The 15,267-nt window shown below is 44.6% G+C and overlaps 1 protein-coding gene and 1 long non-coding RNA gene across 10 annotated transcripts in view; both read right to left on the reverse strand.

The window, feature by feature from the left end:
* RABGAP1L (RAB GTPase activating protein 1 like) overlaps nt 1-15,267 on the reverse strand; it is a 224,425-nt gene that overhangs the window by 26,830 nt on the left and 182,328 nt on the right. The window contains exon 1 of one of the 9 annotated variants that reach the window (XM_068199467.1): nt 12,803-13,048. The exons of 6 other annotated variants lie outside the window; for them this stretch is intronic. Coding sequence is in view for 2 of the 3 variants with exons in the window: in XM_068199466.1 (XP_068055567.1) it covers nt 9,778-9,888 (111 nt within the window). In the remaining variant the exon portion in view is untranslated. Of the gene's footprint in view, nt 1-9,777; nt 10,004-12,802; nt 13,049-15,267 lie in introns of those variants that run through there. 2 more of the 9 variants (XM_068199466.1, XM_068199469.1) reach the window with 2 other exon arrangements.
* Nucleotides 10,539-11,683, reverse strand: LOC137479161 (uncharacterized). The gene is made up of 2 exons (XR_011001998.1): nt 11,105-11,683; nt 10,539-10,634 (listed from the first exon to the last, which is right to left on the reverse strand). It is a non-coding gene; the product is annotated as an uncharacterized lncRNA (long non-coding RNA).

Raw genomic sequence — 15,267 nt, forward strand, 5'->3', positions numbered from 1 at the left:
AGGGCTGTTTAAAATCGCTTTTTGGCCATTGATGTAGTTTGAGCAGCTGCTTGGGAGTATCCATGGGGATGGGACTGCACAGCTGCACAGCCCATCAGCACCCAGAGATACAAAGGAGCTGTTCCAGTTGCCAAACCTGTACATACAAGGCTGCTGTGGTTTTGTTTTGTTGGGTTTTTTAACCCTCTGCTGCTCTCCCTGCCCCAGCTATGGTTCTACCACCACACCAGCACTACCAGCCACCGCTACCACATGCACAGAACTGTGCTCATCCATCACGTTTAGCTGAGAGGCTGCCAGGCTCATCAACTACCAATGCACTCCAGACCTGCCACTTCATCACCCAGCACAGAACATCCCAACAGCACCTTAAGCACTGACAGAAGCAAGGAGTTTGTTGTCAGCAGGAGGGGCTGAAAGAAAAAGATGAAATGTGTCCATGCTGCCAGCTTCAGCAGGAAAGCCAAGCTGCTGCCACTGAAAGGAGCCCTGCAAGGGAAAGAGCTCCCACAGAGAGAGCAGACACTTCCTTTGGGAAACAAAGCCAGCAAATTACCAGCAACATCTGGCTGCCACGATTTTCACCCTCTGGTACCAGCAGCAGAGAAGCAGCAAGCCATCTTTTCTTCCCCTGAGCTCTCTGTCCTAGTGCTGTCTATTCCTTATTCCTCTGGCCGTGGAAAGAATGAGACCTTTGGTTCTGAGATAACTGGATTCTTGTTATCCTGTTCCAGTGTTGCCTGACCTGCTCTGGAAGTTCAGCCTGGACAATCAGTGTGTTCATTCTTGCCCGTGCACTGTGGTCTCCAAGGTAACAGACAAATATGCACAATATCTTACTTATGCCTTGATATCCTAACTTGGGATCACTTTGGCAACTCTAAACACACAGAGCATTGCCTTGGCACAGCTGACATGCTGCTCTAAACCAAACCAAAGTTAAATATCTAAATCAAAAATCTGGATTTTTCTAGAAACCCACAGTTTATAACATCAGCAACCAGCATAAGCAGCACTCCAGTCAACACAGATGGCTGGTTTGTGGTGAGCTCATGTTGACACAGGCAGAAGGAAGCAATGAAGGAAAAAACTGTATTACACTACATGAAAGCACAAACCCAAGAGGATAAAACCCACTGAACTACATTTTCCAATATCAGCCCAAAATAAGCCAAATTCTTTTGAGAATTGGGTTCAAAAAGAAAGAAAGTAGCTGTAGACATTGAAGACAGAATATTTGTAACTAATATTTACCTGTATCTTCTAGTAATTATGAAACTGGACTTCTATAAAGAGCTAAAATTGCCTTTTCATCTCATTTCAGCACTCCTTTCAAAGTCCATGAATATACTTGCCACATATAAGCAAAAACGTTTAGAAACTTATTTCAAATTTCTTCCCCCGAATCGGCTTGTATGATGACAGAAACAAGCTGTTTCTCCAGTGCCCAGAAATATTTGTATTGATTTCCCTGAATTTTCTTTAAGAAGAAAATGAGGAAACTTCTGAACACTGATGCCCTTCTTTTGAATGTTTCAAAATTCTATTGCTATTTATCAAATGTGTATTTGAGATATTGCTTAAATAATTCTTTCTTGATCCAATGACAATAAAAAGGCAGCAAGAAGAAATGCCTTCAGATATGAAGAGAAAATAAACAGAAAATAATACAGGTTATTATTTGGGAACATTTTAAACAGTAACTCAAACTAAATGAAGAAAAAAAAGTTCAAATTCTTCTTTCAATTCCATTAGGCTGGATGGTATTCTGGATGATATAGGAAAGAAGAGGATTTCTAAGTGTAGATCAAATGCATTAAAAAATACAGCTCAAAAACAATTATGATTCAGATGAGTCACAATGGTCCAGAAAACAGCTCAGCTCTAACCAGTCTGCAGGATTTTTTTGCAGGGCAGAAGTACTGACAGAACAAGCAGAAGAGATATCTGGTACACTCTTGTTTTTTATAGTAAATACTTAAAGCAGTAAAGATTCCCTTAGACCAAAATCCCTGTATAGAAATAACATTTAAGCACCACGAGTTAACCCATCTGGATGACTGTGGCTGGCAAGATGAAACCAAGAACCCACACAAATGCTCTGCAGAGCTGATAAGGATCTGGCTAAAAAACTGGCTCCACGCCAACATCACCTTATAAACTCTAGGACCCATTTTTCTATTTATCTACGGATCTGCCTGCCTACACTGGAAAAACAGAAGCCTGCCAAGGTGGGAACCCCCTTGGAATGGAAAACATGACCCACTTCCCTCTGAATTATTATAACTCTGAAATTACGGGGCTTTCATATTGTAAAATCAGGCGACCCCCGACGGGAAGAAATGATGAGGTCTGCTCCAGATCAGAAGGCTGAAGGATCTGCTTTATTAATACTACACTATATTACATTAATATACTATATAAAGAGAGACTATCCTATTCTACATACTTCTTACTTACCTACCTACCAAACCCATGACTCTCTGCTGAGAGCCCGAGCCACAGCTGGATCCAACTGGTCACTGAACCCAACTAACCTTCACCAGAATCCAACCCAGCAATCACCTCAGGTGAACAATCTCCACACCACATTCCACACAGGGAAAACAAAGGAGCAGAGATAAAGATTGTTTTCTCTTCTCTTCTCTCTGTGCTTCTCCTGAGAGACAGAATTTTATCTCTCTGTCCAGAGAATGTGAATGTCACACTTACAGGCAAAGATATGCAAGGGGAAAAACAGTTCTTTACTAGAATATATATATATATATATATATAGCAGGCACAGCTGGCACAAAGAGATGGAAAAGGGGCACCCTTGGCAAACTTTGCAAACTCATGGCAGGCAGGCGCTGGTGCCCCTCCAGATGGTGAAATGGGCTCTAGCAGGGACCTCGGAGCAGTGGCTGGAATGACAGAGGCAGGCACACCTGGGGTGACAACCAAAGCATAGCAAAATCTCCAGAGCCATGCCAGGAGCTGCAGGGTGTGCAGGTGGGCAAGGAGCGTCGGGTGAAAGTGCAGCAAAAAGCCCAAAGCAGTGCAGAAAACAGCAGGGCTGGGCAGCAGCAGCCAGGCTCCCACAAGCAGCTGGGAGACACTGCCCCCAGAGGGGGTCAGGGTCAGGGTCCCCTCCCCTGTGAGGGTGGGTGTGGAAAAGGTCCCAGGTCAAGAGGCTCACCCATGATAAGGGGACGCAGTTCTTCGAGATGCGTAATGAGATGACTGGCTCTCCCAGTTAAGGGATGACTATTGTGTGTATGTTAAGAGAAGCTTTACTGATGTATAGCTGTGTTACTGTAGTTTGTTGTTCAGATGTCCTCTGTTCTCCCCACAGTCCCCGGCATTGCTGCCACCAACAGCCTGGGCTGTCCGGGACGTGTGAAGGGAAGGTGTGCACCTGTATCCCTTACGTGGGGCAGGTGGGAATGGGAAATCTTGTTGCTGGGAGGGTGCAGCATGACAACACCTCACCTCCAAACATGTTGCAAGACAGAAGCCTCCACCAATAAATGGCAAAGGAGAGTTGACAGACAGACTCTGGGAGGGGCCACGGTAGCCTGAAACCGCCCATGGTATAAAAGGTGGACCAGCCATTTTGTACACGAGCTCATGGCTGCCAGGTCACCTACTCCCAGCCACACTGTCCTTTTTCCTTATTCTGTCCTTTGCTGGAGTTCGCTAAGGTTTTTAATAAACTTTTGAAATTTTCAAAAGTGAGCGTTGCTTCTCACACAGTGAAGAACAGGACCACTCAGCAGTGGCAGCGAATCCTCTGGGCAGCAATAGTCCTGACACAGCTGTCCCACTCTGGTCCCAGGAGAGAGCTCAGAGCTGAGCCCAGCCCCTCATCCCCAGCCAAAATCTCATGGCACCTCTGCACTTCCCAAAGCCCCCAGCTCACAGACAGTAGCAAACTGCACCCTTCTTCCTCCTCCTCCTCCCAGCCACATCTTTTGTTTCTCTAAATATCAAAGTATCATCTCTTAGGTAACAAATGGGAGAAAATTCCCTGAGAGAAAGAAAAAAAAAAAGGAAAAATCCTAACCTCCAACTCTGATAAAAGTAACTTCACAGTTGTAAGAGTCTTCTCTAGCACTTCACTACTATATGAGTGATTTTTTTTCTTAAAGCCCAGACCCTCCAAGGAGTATCCAACAACCATAAAGCATGAATTAAAAACTCAGGAAATGGGTCAAAAAGCCATTGTGAAACGGAATCATTATCCAGTGACATCTTTCATTTTTGGTCATTGACATTCTGTGCCTCATCAAAGATCCAGCACTATCAAACACTGCATCAGTGGCCTGCAAATGAAAGATACGATCCAACTAATAGAATTTGCAAATGACACACAGAAAGAAAGAACAGTGCAGAAGAAGAACTAGAAACTGTACACCTACATTTGAATTCCTGGAAGTAGCTTCCTCTACTGAAACACACCACTGTGCTGACTCCAGACCACATATCCACAGGACTTGACTACAGCTTGGAGCTGGAATTCCATGAGGAGATGGGAAGGACAGAGGATAGGTAATGGGAGGCACATGCTGGGAAGGCAGCTTGCCATCAGCTGGGCAAGACCTAGCTCTTCCTCCACAGCCCTCTCCCTCTGGCCTCACTGGTGGGTGGCAAGCTGACCAGAATAAACCTGCAGAAATATTTCAATTTAATTATTTTTGAAAATGTTCATTGCATCAATACTGGTAGTTCAGCCCTACGAGCAGCAGCGTTGGCACTGCTCAGGAGGACAGAGAGCAGTGTGGGACTGGGAATAAACATTGGTACAGAGAGAAGGGAGGAAATAACAGATCACCTTAATGCCCAAAATGTCACTCTACTGTCAGAGCCAGGCTGCAGCAGAGAGGCTGATGTGAACCCTGGGATGCACAAGGATAGGGGAAAGGAAGCTGACCAGGGAAGGTCAACCCTGGATTATCACTGAGACCAATACTGTAATATTGCATCTTGTCCTGGGAGATGCAGCTGGGGAAAAAACTGAAGGGGATGTAGAGCAGAGCCCCTGAACTGTTGGGGCAGAGTGTAAATGCCTCACAGTGAGAGCTCAAAATCCTCAGCGCAAGGGAGCTGCTTCAAAGACAAGGCAAAAGAATTGGGACAGAATCTGGCACCGCCTGCCCACAGAGGAGGGAGGGACTGAGGTGGGGACAGCTCCTCGAGACAGCCTGAAAGCAGGATCCATGCTTGTGCTGGAAAGGAAAGGGTTCAGATGAGGACTGGATCTGTGGAAAGAGCCAACTGCCATAACAGCGACCACCCAACCTTCCTTCCTCCTCTGGCAGCAGCTCCAACTACAAGATGCCAGGGAAAGATGGGCTTCAAAAGCTCAAGTGCTGCCAGGGACTCTGTACTGCAAGACTCCACACAGGCAGAATTAGAGATTCAAGGAAAAACTGAGATTGGAAGAGCTCCATGGGTCACAAGGACCAAGCTCCTGCTCAGGCCGGGGCAGGTTCGAAGCCAGAGCATGCTGCATGCTGCTCCTGAAGGCCCCCAAGGATGGAGATGCCAGGGTCTCCCTGGACAGAACTGCTTTCCCTTGTGCTGAGCCAGAACTGACTCTGCCGCAAATTACAATCGTTTGTCATAAAGCAATGTCCTGTCACTGTGTGCCTCAGAGTTTGGCTCTCTGCTTTCTATGAACTTCTTTTAGGTGGCCAGAGACTGCAATGAGATCCCTCCTGAGCTTTCTCCTCCTCAGGCTAAAGATGCTCCAATTCTCCCATCCTTCACTGTGCAGTCGGACCTTGCCCTCTCATCAGCCTTCCACTCCACTCGCTTTAGCCTGTGAATATCCCTGGTCTCCGTGGGCTCAGGGGGATTCAGGGAGAGAGACACATTTCACTGGCACCTGTCTGTGCACAGCCAGCCTTGGGCACTGCAGAGCACAGGTTATCCACCACAACTCCCAGCCTGCACTCATGCTGTCCAGAGATTTAGTCCCCATCCTGCAGAGATGATGGAGTTTATCCTACTCAGGATTTTGCATTTGCCTTTGCACTTGCTGAGCCTCAGCAAGCTCCTCTCAGCCCAGCACCTACCCTCCAGTTTCTGCCCCCTGTAAAACAGGGGGCATCCTCTTCTGATGTCTTGACCTGAAGGTGTTAAACAAAGCCCCACTATTAACCCCCAAAAATGTTAGACTTCAACCCATGGATGACTATGTGTTGCACGTCTCCCAGGCATCCCAAGTCTTTCACCCACTTTGCCGTTCACCCACCCGCTCTAAACCTCCGCAGTTCAGCTTTGATCGAGAAGCTGAGAGCTTAACATTCCTTATGGCAGGGTCTGCTAGTGTGCAACCACAAATTCTTTCTATGAAATGGCTGATAATTCCCCTGAATAGGGAGCTAAACACAGCAAGGCAGGCGGGAAAATGGAAATTCAATGAAGTTTTCCACAAGAATGTCCTTCAGCTCTGGATTAAGAGGATTATAACACTTAGAATAGCATTTTTATAACCCCTTGAGTCCAAGTTTTCTGCAGATAAACTGAGAATTGAAATTCCCCACAGTAAAGCTGCTCAATTCTTGCACAAACTACATAGCAGCCCACTTATATATGCTGCTCTCCCTGTCTGTGCAAAGTAGTTTCAGAACCAGTTGAAAATCTGAAAGCAAGACCTCACAGCAAAACAACTGCATTTCATGGTGACACTGCAATATGACTAATTTTATTATAATATATATTGGGAGATTGCTATTACACAGTGTAGCTTTGAAACATATTTAACAAAACCTTATCTCAGATCATCCACATCCTGTTCAATCGTTTAAGAGCATTAGAACAACATTAAAAAAATACTGCTATGCTTCCCAGTGAAAAATACAGCCAGAAGGGATGGACAGAGACAATTCACATGGATACAGAGGATGGTGGATAACAGCAGATAATCCTGACTGTGCTCAAGTTCATGCCTGTATGGCACTGGCTGTGTCAGAAGGTCACACAGGGCTGGCCTAAAGCACAAGGAACGTACAGCTCTCACCTGGCCTGGTTTGGTTTCGGCGTTAACCCTTTGTCACCTCACGTCATGACATGCGGCTCTCTGTGCAGGAGAGACTCCTGTGCCCCAGCCCATTGCACAACCCAAAGGAACTACAATGAGTTACTTGTAATGCCAGAAACCCTCCAACTCCCAGCCACAGAATGGAAGTCTTTACAGAACTTCATTTCTTAAACTATTCTCTGCAACCTGAGCGTGTAATAGAAAAGCTACTCAAAATAACTGAAACTGCATTTTGCAAACCCAGCAGATGAATCCCAGATTGCAACATACCTGTGCTATTAATATGAACTCTTAGAATAAACAAAAGATCCACTTCCTGCAGAAAGTCCCTTTGTGTACAGAACACACCTTTGTGCAAGCTGGTGAAGTGACCCTGAGAGAGTCAACACAATTTGCCCCAACTTATCTCAACTGTCAGCTTGTCCCACAGTTAAATGTAGCAGCAGAGAACCAAAAGAAACTTTCTGAGCCATCAGGTCCTGACCCTTCACAGTGCATTGTCTAGTCCTATCGTAATTCTGAAGAGAGTGTCATTTTAAATCTGTGCAGGTTGTTTGCACCATTATTTGCTTAGTTAATATCCTTCAAAAACCTGTTTAAAAAGCAGTTAGGTGTTTCCTATGTAAACCCAACAAAATTTGTATTTCTTTATTTCTTTACTAGTACATAATGCACTGAAACATGGAGTCCTAGAATGGTTTGGGTCACAAGAACCTTAAAGACCATCTTGTTCCAACCCTTTGCGGTGGGCATGCATACCTTCCACTAGACCAGGCTGGTCAAAGTCCCACATTAATACACAAATGTGTTAATACTCTTTGATTGCAGGGAAATAAAAAAAAAACCAAAAAACACATTGATCAGAAAAAACCCTTACAGTAAAGTCAATTAGTCAGATCTTCTAAATAAAAGTAATAATGATACTTTTCCTCCCACGGCTGTTCTCTGTTTACTAGGAGACAAGTAGTTTCTTCACAGAGAAATGTTTTTCATCTTATTTTCAGAGTGGCAGAAATCATCTGGAGACGTAATGTGGTACTTTCACACCAGTTCCTCTCTCTCCTGGTCACGCAGAGCTGATCCAGAGCAATCTAGAGATCCACAACACAATTCCCATTACTCTTGCTCTGCTGCTGCCCAGACCATTGCTGAGCCCATCATGGCAGCACTTCCCAAAGTCTAAATTACAAGGTAAGCCACCATGAAAGGTCTTCTCACCACAGGGATTTTAGTTCAGCAACTGCAAGTGCTAGCTCTAGAGCACCCCAGCAGTTCAGGGCAGGAAACTCCCAGGAAACCCCTCTGGTCATCCTCCCTTGCTGAAAGAAACTCATCCTGAGATATTCACCCAGAGCTGCCAGTACCAGGCTCCAGTTAATCCTGTTGCAACACCAGATCCTGTCTGAAGGAGATCCTAGTCTGGCCTTCCAGGCAAAGTAACACATGCTGCCACAGCCATCAGCTAAGGCAGAGCAAGAGGAAAGGCTGTGGCTGCACAGTGAATTAAGGGATACCACGTATTTAAAAATATCCAGCAAGGGAAAAGCGTGTGACTTGTGATGTGCTTGTTAACCAAAGCCTGCTCAGAGCCCAGCTCTGAACCACGTCATCTCAGGGCATGGTTTTGTCTATACTGCATTTCTAGATTTGCTATCCAACTTTTGTAATGGACCTTGAAAATTCTGGCCTAAAGAAGGCCAGAGACAGGAAAAAGCATCATAATAAAAGGAATTTGGAGGAAATCTGGTTTACATCCAGAGATTCAATGATCCTACATGAGATGCAGGAAATGAGTTCATGCATCCAAGATCTCCTGAGCATGGAGAGGCAGAAAAACCTGAGCAAGAAACAAGCACAGGGATGCTTTACACAAGATACAATAAAGCAAATTTTCCTTTTCTGAGAATACCTTGCTTTGTCCCAGCAGAGGAACTGACTGTGTACAAACACACACCCAGCCCCAAATCTGCACACATGAGCGCTTCTTTGGGCTGCTGAATTTGTGTTTAGCCTGAAATGTTAACTGCATCTGCCTGCACCTTAAGCTTAACACCTATACATATATTTATATTGTAAAACACTCCCTCTGACTGCTTCTAGGCATCCTGGCTCCCACATGGGCTCAACTGTAGGATCTGAGGCCAAAGATGAACTCTTGGACCAAATTTCAGAGCCTGCAGCTCCCTCCAAGCACTGAGATCTCCATGACAGAGGGAGATGACCACACTCCACATGTCACTTACAGGAAGAGATATGCTATTTATAAAGAAATAGTATATTTCATTCAATGAAAAGGTTTTTACGGATATTTATGCTGATTTCAAAACATATGAAAGTGGAACATCACTATTCCCAAGGAAGGGACTGATTTGCTCAGATTTCATGATGAGGGTACCTGCACCCCAGAAACAGCATCTACCCCGACCTCTTGACTTACATTCTCAGAGTCTGCTGCTGGATTAGCTTAGTAATTATTCCAATCATGTAAAAAATATTATTTTAACTATGATTCTACTGAGCAAATCATCTTCTTCTAAACTTAGCTGCCCAGAAAGAGATTTTAATAATCTCTTCTGAAACAGATTATTTTCATTTTGTTGATGCATGACAGCAAATTTCTGAAAAAGTAATAAAACAGAAACTTAGTAATAAAAAGAGAAACTGAAGAACAAAGGAAAGGCACTCAATATGTAAAGTCTTCAACAGAAGGACTTAACCTTGAGCATTACTGGCAAAGGAGGAACACCTACCACAGCTTTGGGTTTGCTGACTGCCACCAGATTGGCCAGAAAATCCTCGTCGCGCAGCTGGCCAAACACATGGGCATCGTAAGCCACCACTATGGAGACCTCTTCCATCATTTTGGCTGCCCTTAGCAGTCCAAGGCGGAGCCCTGGCTCAGCTCCCCGTCAGTTGCTCACACCCAGCTGGAGCCGCTCTTGGGGAAGGAGTGTCACCAGGGAGAAAACATGACCCAGCAAATCAGCTCCTGCTCAGGATTTCCTCTCAAGGGCGCCTTCCGTGCCACGGGAAGCACACACGGCACACCTGCTCACGCTCCCAACACCTGGCTTGCAACAGGCGTTTGCTGAAGTTTGGAGAAAGGCTGCTTTAGTTCCCGTATTAGTTAGAACCTGTTTTAGTTCCAGTATTAGGCCAAAGATGAAACAGCAGGAGACAAAACAGATTAGTACTAAACAAGGAAAGATCTGTCGGAGCTTGACGGCAGCACTGAAATCACTGCTGTGCTTCTCCAGTTTGGTAGCAATTGTTCATTCTTTATGTCCAGTTTTCTCCCATGAAAGCTGATCTTCCTGTCAGCAGTCTTCCCTTCCAACGAATTGCTGCTGCTGCTTCTGGCTTATTTGTAAATTCACAGAGATTGGTAAAATGCTGATTTCTTTCAAACACTCCTTAAAATTTTCTGCCAGTTTCTAAATCTCTCCTTTAAAATCTTTTAAAACACTAATTTCTGCTTTCTGCAGATCTCAACTGCATTCTGTACCCTGCAGATACTTTGATTTTAGCAGGAAGATGACAGCATCTAGTCACAACCCTCCAGAAAAGTTTCCTTCAGTTTCCACATGTAATAACGGGTAAAACAGCGCTGAAAAATGCAACAAGGCCGTAAAGCTATTTTTTGAATAAACTGGTATCTCCACAAGTGAAATGAAAACAGTTTATGCCATTAAAACTTTCCACAGAAGAAGGTTTTTAACTGAGAACTGTCACTGTTCTTGTTTTAGGTAAGAAGTAATAGTTTACCTCTTGTCTGTGAATCCTAAACAGTGGAGCAGCCTTCCAAATTGCTCCTGACTTGCCAATTCATTTATCATAACTTCTTTTAATCTATCTGACACAGAGCAAAAACAGCACAAGGAAAAAATACGGAAAAAATAATTAAGAATCAGTACTCTGAAAACTACAAATGAAAATCTAGAAAACAATACAGGATTTGAAGAAACAAACAAAATGTCCCAGAATAAACTTCTTTCAGGACAATCAGGCAAGGTAAAACTCCATCCACTACATTTTTATCTTCTCTGGAAGCCTTTTCTTCCTGGTGAAAAATCATACCTGCTCAGGAAACAGAAATCATTCTGGCCATCCATTTGTCTCCAAAAAGAGTCCGTGCTGGATGCAAAAAATCGGACAGAAATGTCCAGTGCAGGTTGGTGTGGCATATGGTTACACTCTTAATTTCCAGAATGAATAGTCAGACCCACCTTGCTTTTCTTTCTCCTCTCTTCCTGGAGTATCGTTATCAAAGATTGCAGCTATCTAAACAGCACCAGGTGCTATTTGCATTTGAATAGGAAACTTGAGCAACAGCTCTAGCGGGCAGGATTAAAACCCTAACATCTCTTCCACTTATATAGTGGGGAGAAATTACATGTTATTGCTAGGAAACAGAGAGTTCTAATAGGCTTATGGCAAACAAAAAATGCAGCACTTGAGGTTAAACTCTTGAGACTAAAGCAGATTCTGATCATGCTTAACCCTTGCAGGATGAAGAAACGCACCTACAGTTCATTCTTTCCTTGTTTTTCTTCAAAGGCGATTTTTTCCAATGAATTAATTAATTCTTGCAGTAGAAAGACTTCAGATTCCAGCCCAGCTACCGAGAAGGTGGCTCTCCATGTCACCTGCAGAAAATGCCTACCTGCTGTTCCAAACCCGGCTCAGGTTTTCTGAAGCCTTTCAACGCTGCCTCCTCCTCACCTCCACTGCCTTGCGGGGCTTTGGGATCTTCTGGAAGAGCAAGTTCAGAGCGTGGGGCTGCTCGTGGCCCCTCCCCGGTGTGCTGCCGGAGGTAGGTCCCTTCCCACATCCCCTCCCACCCGCTGGCACGGCCAGGGGCTCCCAACAGGGCTTGGCATTACCTTGGAACAGGCAGGTAGGCGCAGGGGAGGGAGCAGGTGGTGGAACAGCAAACATTCCCATGTTAATGAAAGACCAATTTAATTCTGCAATAAGGGCAGGAGGTGGAGAACGCGAATTGTCAAACATTCTCCACAGCTGCAGCTAGTCGAACCCCTCCTCTGATTTAGCCAACAGGCATTTCCATTTATAAGGGATTATGGACCAGAACTACCTTTTTCTTTTCCTCTTAGAGAGGTTACAATTACTTACAGAACCACATCTGCATATTATTGTATAATTAGTTCAGTAATTCTCATACCTATTCATAACAAAGGGATTATAATTTTTGCATGTTCTAACTAGCAACTGCAAGAACTAACAACTGATTTGTGACGTTGGCTGATGCATCTCTTTAAATAGAATGTTTTTCAGTTGTTTCAAGCTAATGAAGCTGAGCTGCCTGCAAATCCCTATGATCCTGCATTTTACCTCCCTGTTAACAGCCTGAGCTGTACCCTGAATCAGCACACAAAATTGTAACTATCAAGCCAGGTAAACAAAATATTTTGAATTAAACTGACCAAAGCAAACACATCAACCCAGGCACAACTGCAGCCTGCTTACACCAGAGTAGCTGGAAGGGAAAGGGCAAGCAGAGGTGCCCTCCACCACCTCCCCAGGCCACACTACACACTCCAGCCAGCCCCTCCATACAGAGCCTTCCCCTCTGCTGGGGTTTTTGGGTGCTGAAATGATGAATAATCTACCAAGAGACAACAAAACCCACGTAGAATATTCATATTTCCTTACAGCAAAGAGCGAGTCTCTGCCTCACACCACATCTACCTTGCAGCAGCCTTCCTCAAGGACCAGGAAGGCAGCCCCCTCCATGACACAGCTGTGAAAGCCTACCTCTAAAGCAGGAATTTTTGGAGAAGCGGTGCAACCAAGCAGACAGGAGACAGAGGAGAGCCAGCAGAAGGACAGGTGAGCTGCAGAAAACTGTTAACTTGTTACGGTAAGGAGCTCTAATTGCAGGTGTTGGGATTTATATGCCGGTGGATAATAGAGGTGAACGGAAAATTCCTGAATTGAGCAAATCAGCTCTCCTAGCAAAGCAAAATCCTGCTCACTCCCAAGATAAATTCGTTCTCACTCCACCCCCAGGAATTGCTGCTATCTGACAGGGATAGGATCTTCTGACAGACAGGGAAGTGAGGTATGTGCATCTCCTTGGTAAGCCTCCCTTCCTGCCACCAGCTCCAGGAACACAAAGGCCTTTTCTCTGCTTTGCCTCTCATGCATTAATGAATCCGGGAAGATCACAGCCGTCTTCAGAGAAGGAAACATAAAACCCCTCTCAGAGTACTTGGAATGGCATTTGGCAGTCTTCAAGATAAGTTTACATGTCTTTTTCCCCCAGTGGGAATGAATAATGATAGCATCAGCTCTTCTTGTAATTCTGAACGGACAGGAAGGGCTTTTTCAGACACATCCAGCAAGTGAAATCCACCTGGTTACAAGTCAAACTCTGTAGATCACACACACAGTTCTATTCTCTTCTCACCCACAAAGGGCTTGCCAACCATCAGAAAGCAGCAGAAACTGGAACTCTGTTCCAGTTTTAGACATACTTCTGGATTCCACGTGATGCTGGAATGCAAAGTCACCATGGCTCGCAGGAATGACCTGCACCATTCCAGAAATGCAATTTCCAGGCTCTGACTGATCGGTGACTGCTTCTCCAAGATTTATTTTTATTATTTAAAATGTCAAATTAGCATGGCCTGTTTTTTTTCCCAAAAGAAGTGGGTGTATGCACCTGTGTTTCTCCTAAAATAATTCTCCAAATGTGTGGAACAATCTGGGCTTGATGTGCTTTAGCACGTATAGTTACAGGGGCAAATCCTCCCAATTAGCTTGCTCCTGGTTTGAAAGCAGGCACAACTGTAAACTAATTTCTGCAGATTAAAGCCAGCAAAGCCATCCCATGGAGAGAGGGAATGTGCTCTCCCAGTGGTGGCAGAGGTCAGCGTGGCTGGAATTGCTGAGGCATTCCTGACACACCGGTGATGCACTCCCCCTCAATGGAACTGTGTAGTCCAACATAGGGAAGAGCTGAGGACTTGAGAATCTTCATTTTATGGTGCCAAATACCCGAATTCCCCTCTCCCAGCCTCCCCAAATCTGCTGCATGCCACACAAAAAACTACTCATGCTTCCAAGCAACAACTGCTGCATAAGGATTTTCTTCCACAGTATTCCTATAGATGATCCTTACAGAAAGAGTAAAACTCTTTATCGGCTGCACCCTAAAACTCCAAAGGGGGAAGAGCAGTCCAGTCAATCACTGCCCAGCCTACTGGAGCTCACTCCCTGGATATCTCTAAGCACATTCTCAGCTAATTCTGTTCTGTCTTTGCTCTGTTCCTCACTGAGGTGGTTACTAGCACTTGAAATCTTAAGGGTTTGGGTCAAGTTTCCTCTTCATTTCAGGTTTTACATAACTTAGAACTACAGCTAAATAAGGCATGCCCAAAATAAATCTGCCTCTTTTGGTTTCTAATACCACACAAACATGAACAAGATTAAACAGCAGCATAGCTGGGACACCAGCCTACAGGTTCATGCTCATTATTCAACTCAGTCCATTCCAGATTATTTTGTAGCTTTAAAAATAAATTCATGAACCTCTTTCGACTTTTAATTTATGAAATTCGCATTTTTACTTTGTTTTCATACATCTTTCCTATCCTGCCACTATCACTTTTCTAAGGGCAATAGAAGTAATTTCCTCTCTCCAGCTAGGTTTCCTTCAGATGTGAACTGCCTGCCAGAAATATTTTGCTTCACGAGCTTCCTTCTTGCCTGCTGAGAATCTGGGTTAGAGTTGCATTGACTTTTTGCTTGTTCATGTTTTTCCAGTGGCAAAGGCAGCACAGGACTCCAGCTGAACTATCAGTGCATTTTATTGCTTAGACCCACAAAGAGCTGTGGTGTGATAGGTGACAGAGGAACAAGCCAGTATCGATATCAAGTAAAGGAATACTGAATCTTAGTGTGAGTTTTTGAAAATTCCAACTTTTGTCTGTTGAAAAAACAGATTTTGCAGGATATTTGGGGCATACTTTGTATTTACCTAATATAACCAATTGAGCTGAGCCTATTTCCTCTTTACCCATCCTTTCGTTTTGGCAAAATAGGGTATTTTTTTTCCTGTTTGGAAAAGCAACGGGTGGTACCAGTGAGCTCCCCATCAGGCAAAATCCCCTCCAGCCTAATGCCCTCTGATTGGGCCAGGCTAGCCTGGAGTAGTGAGAACACTACAGAAACCACGCAGAAGGAGCAGGCAGAAATTCCTCATCTGCCTTGGAGCA

Source organism: Anomalospiza imberbis, chromosome 9, assembly GCF_031753505.1.
Source record: "Anomalospiza imberbis isolate Cuckoo-Finch-1a 21T00152 chromosome 9, ASM3175350v1, whole genome shotgun sequence".
Lineage (NCBI taxonomy): Eukaryota > Metazoa > Chordata > Aves > Passeriformes > Viduidae > Anomalospiza > Anomalospiza imberbis.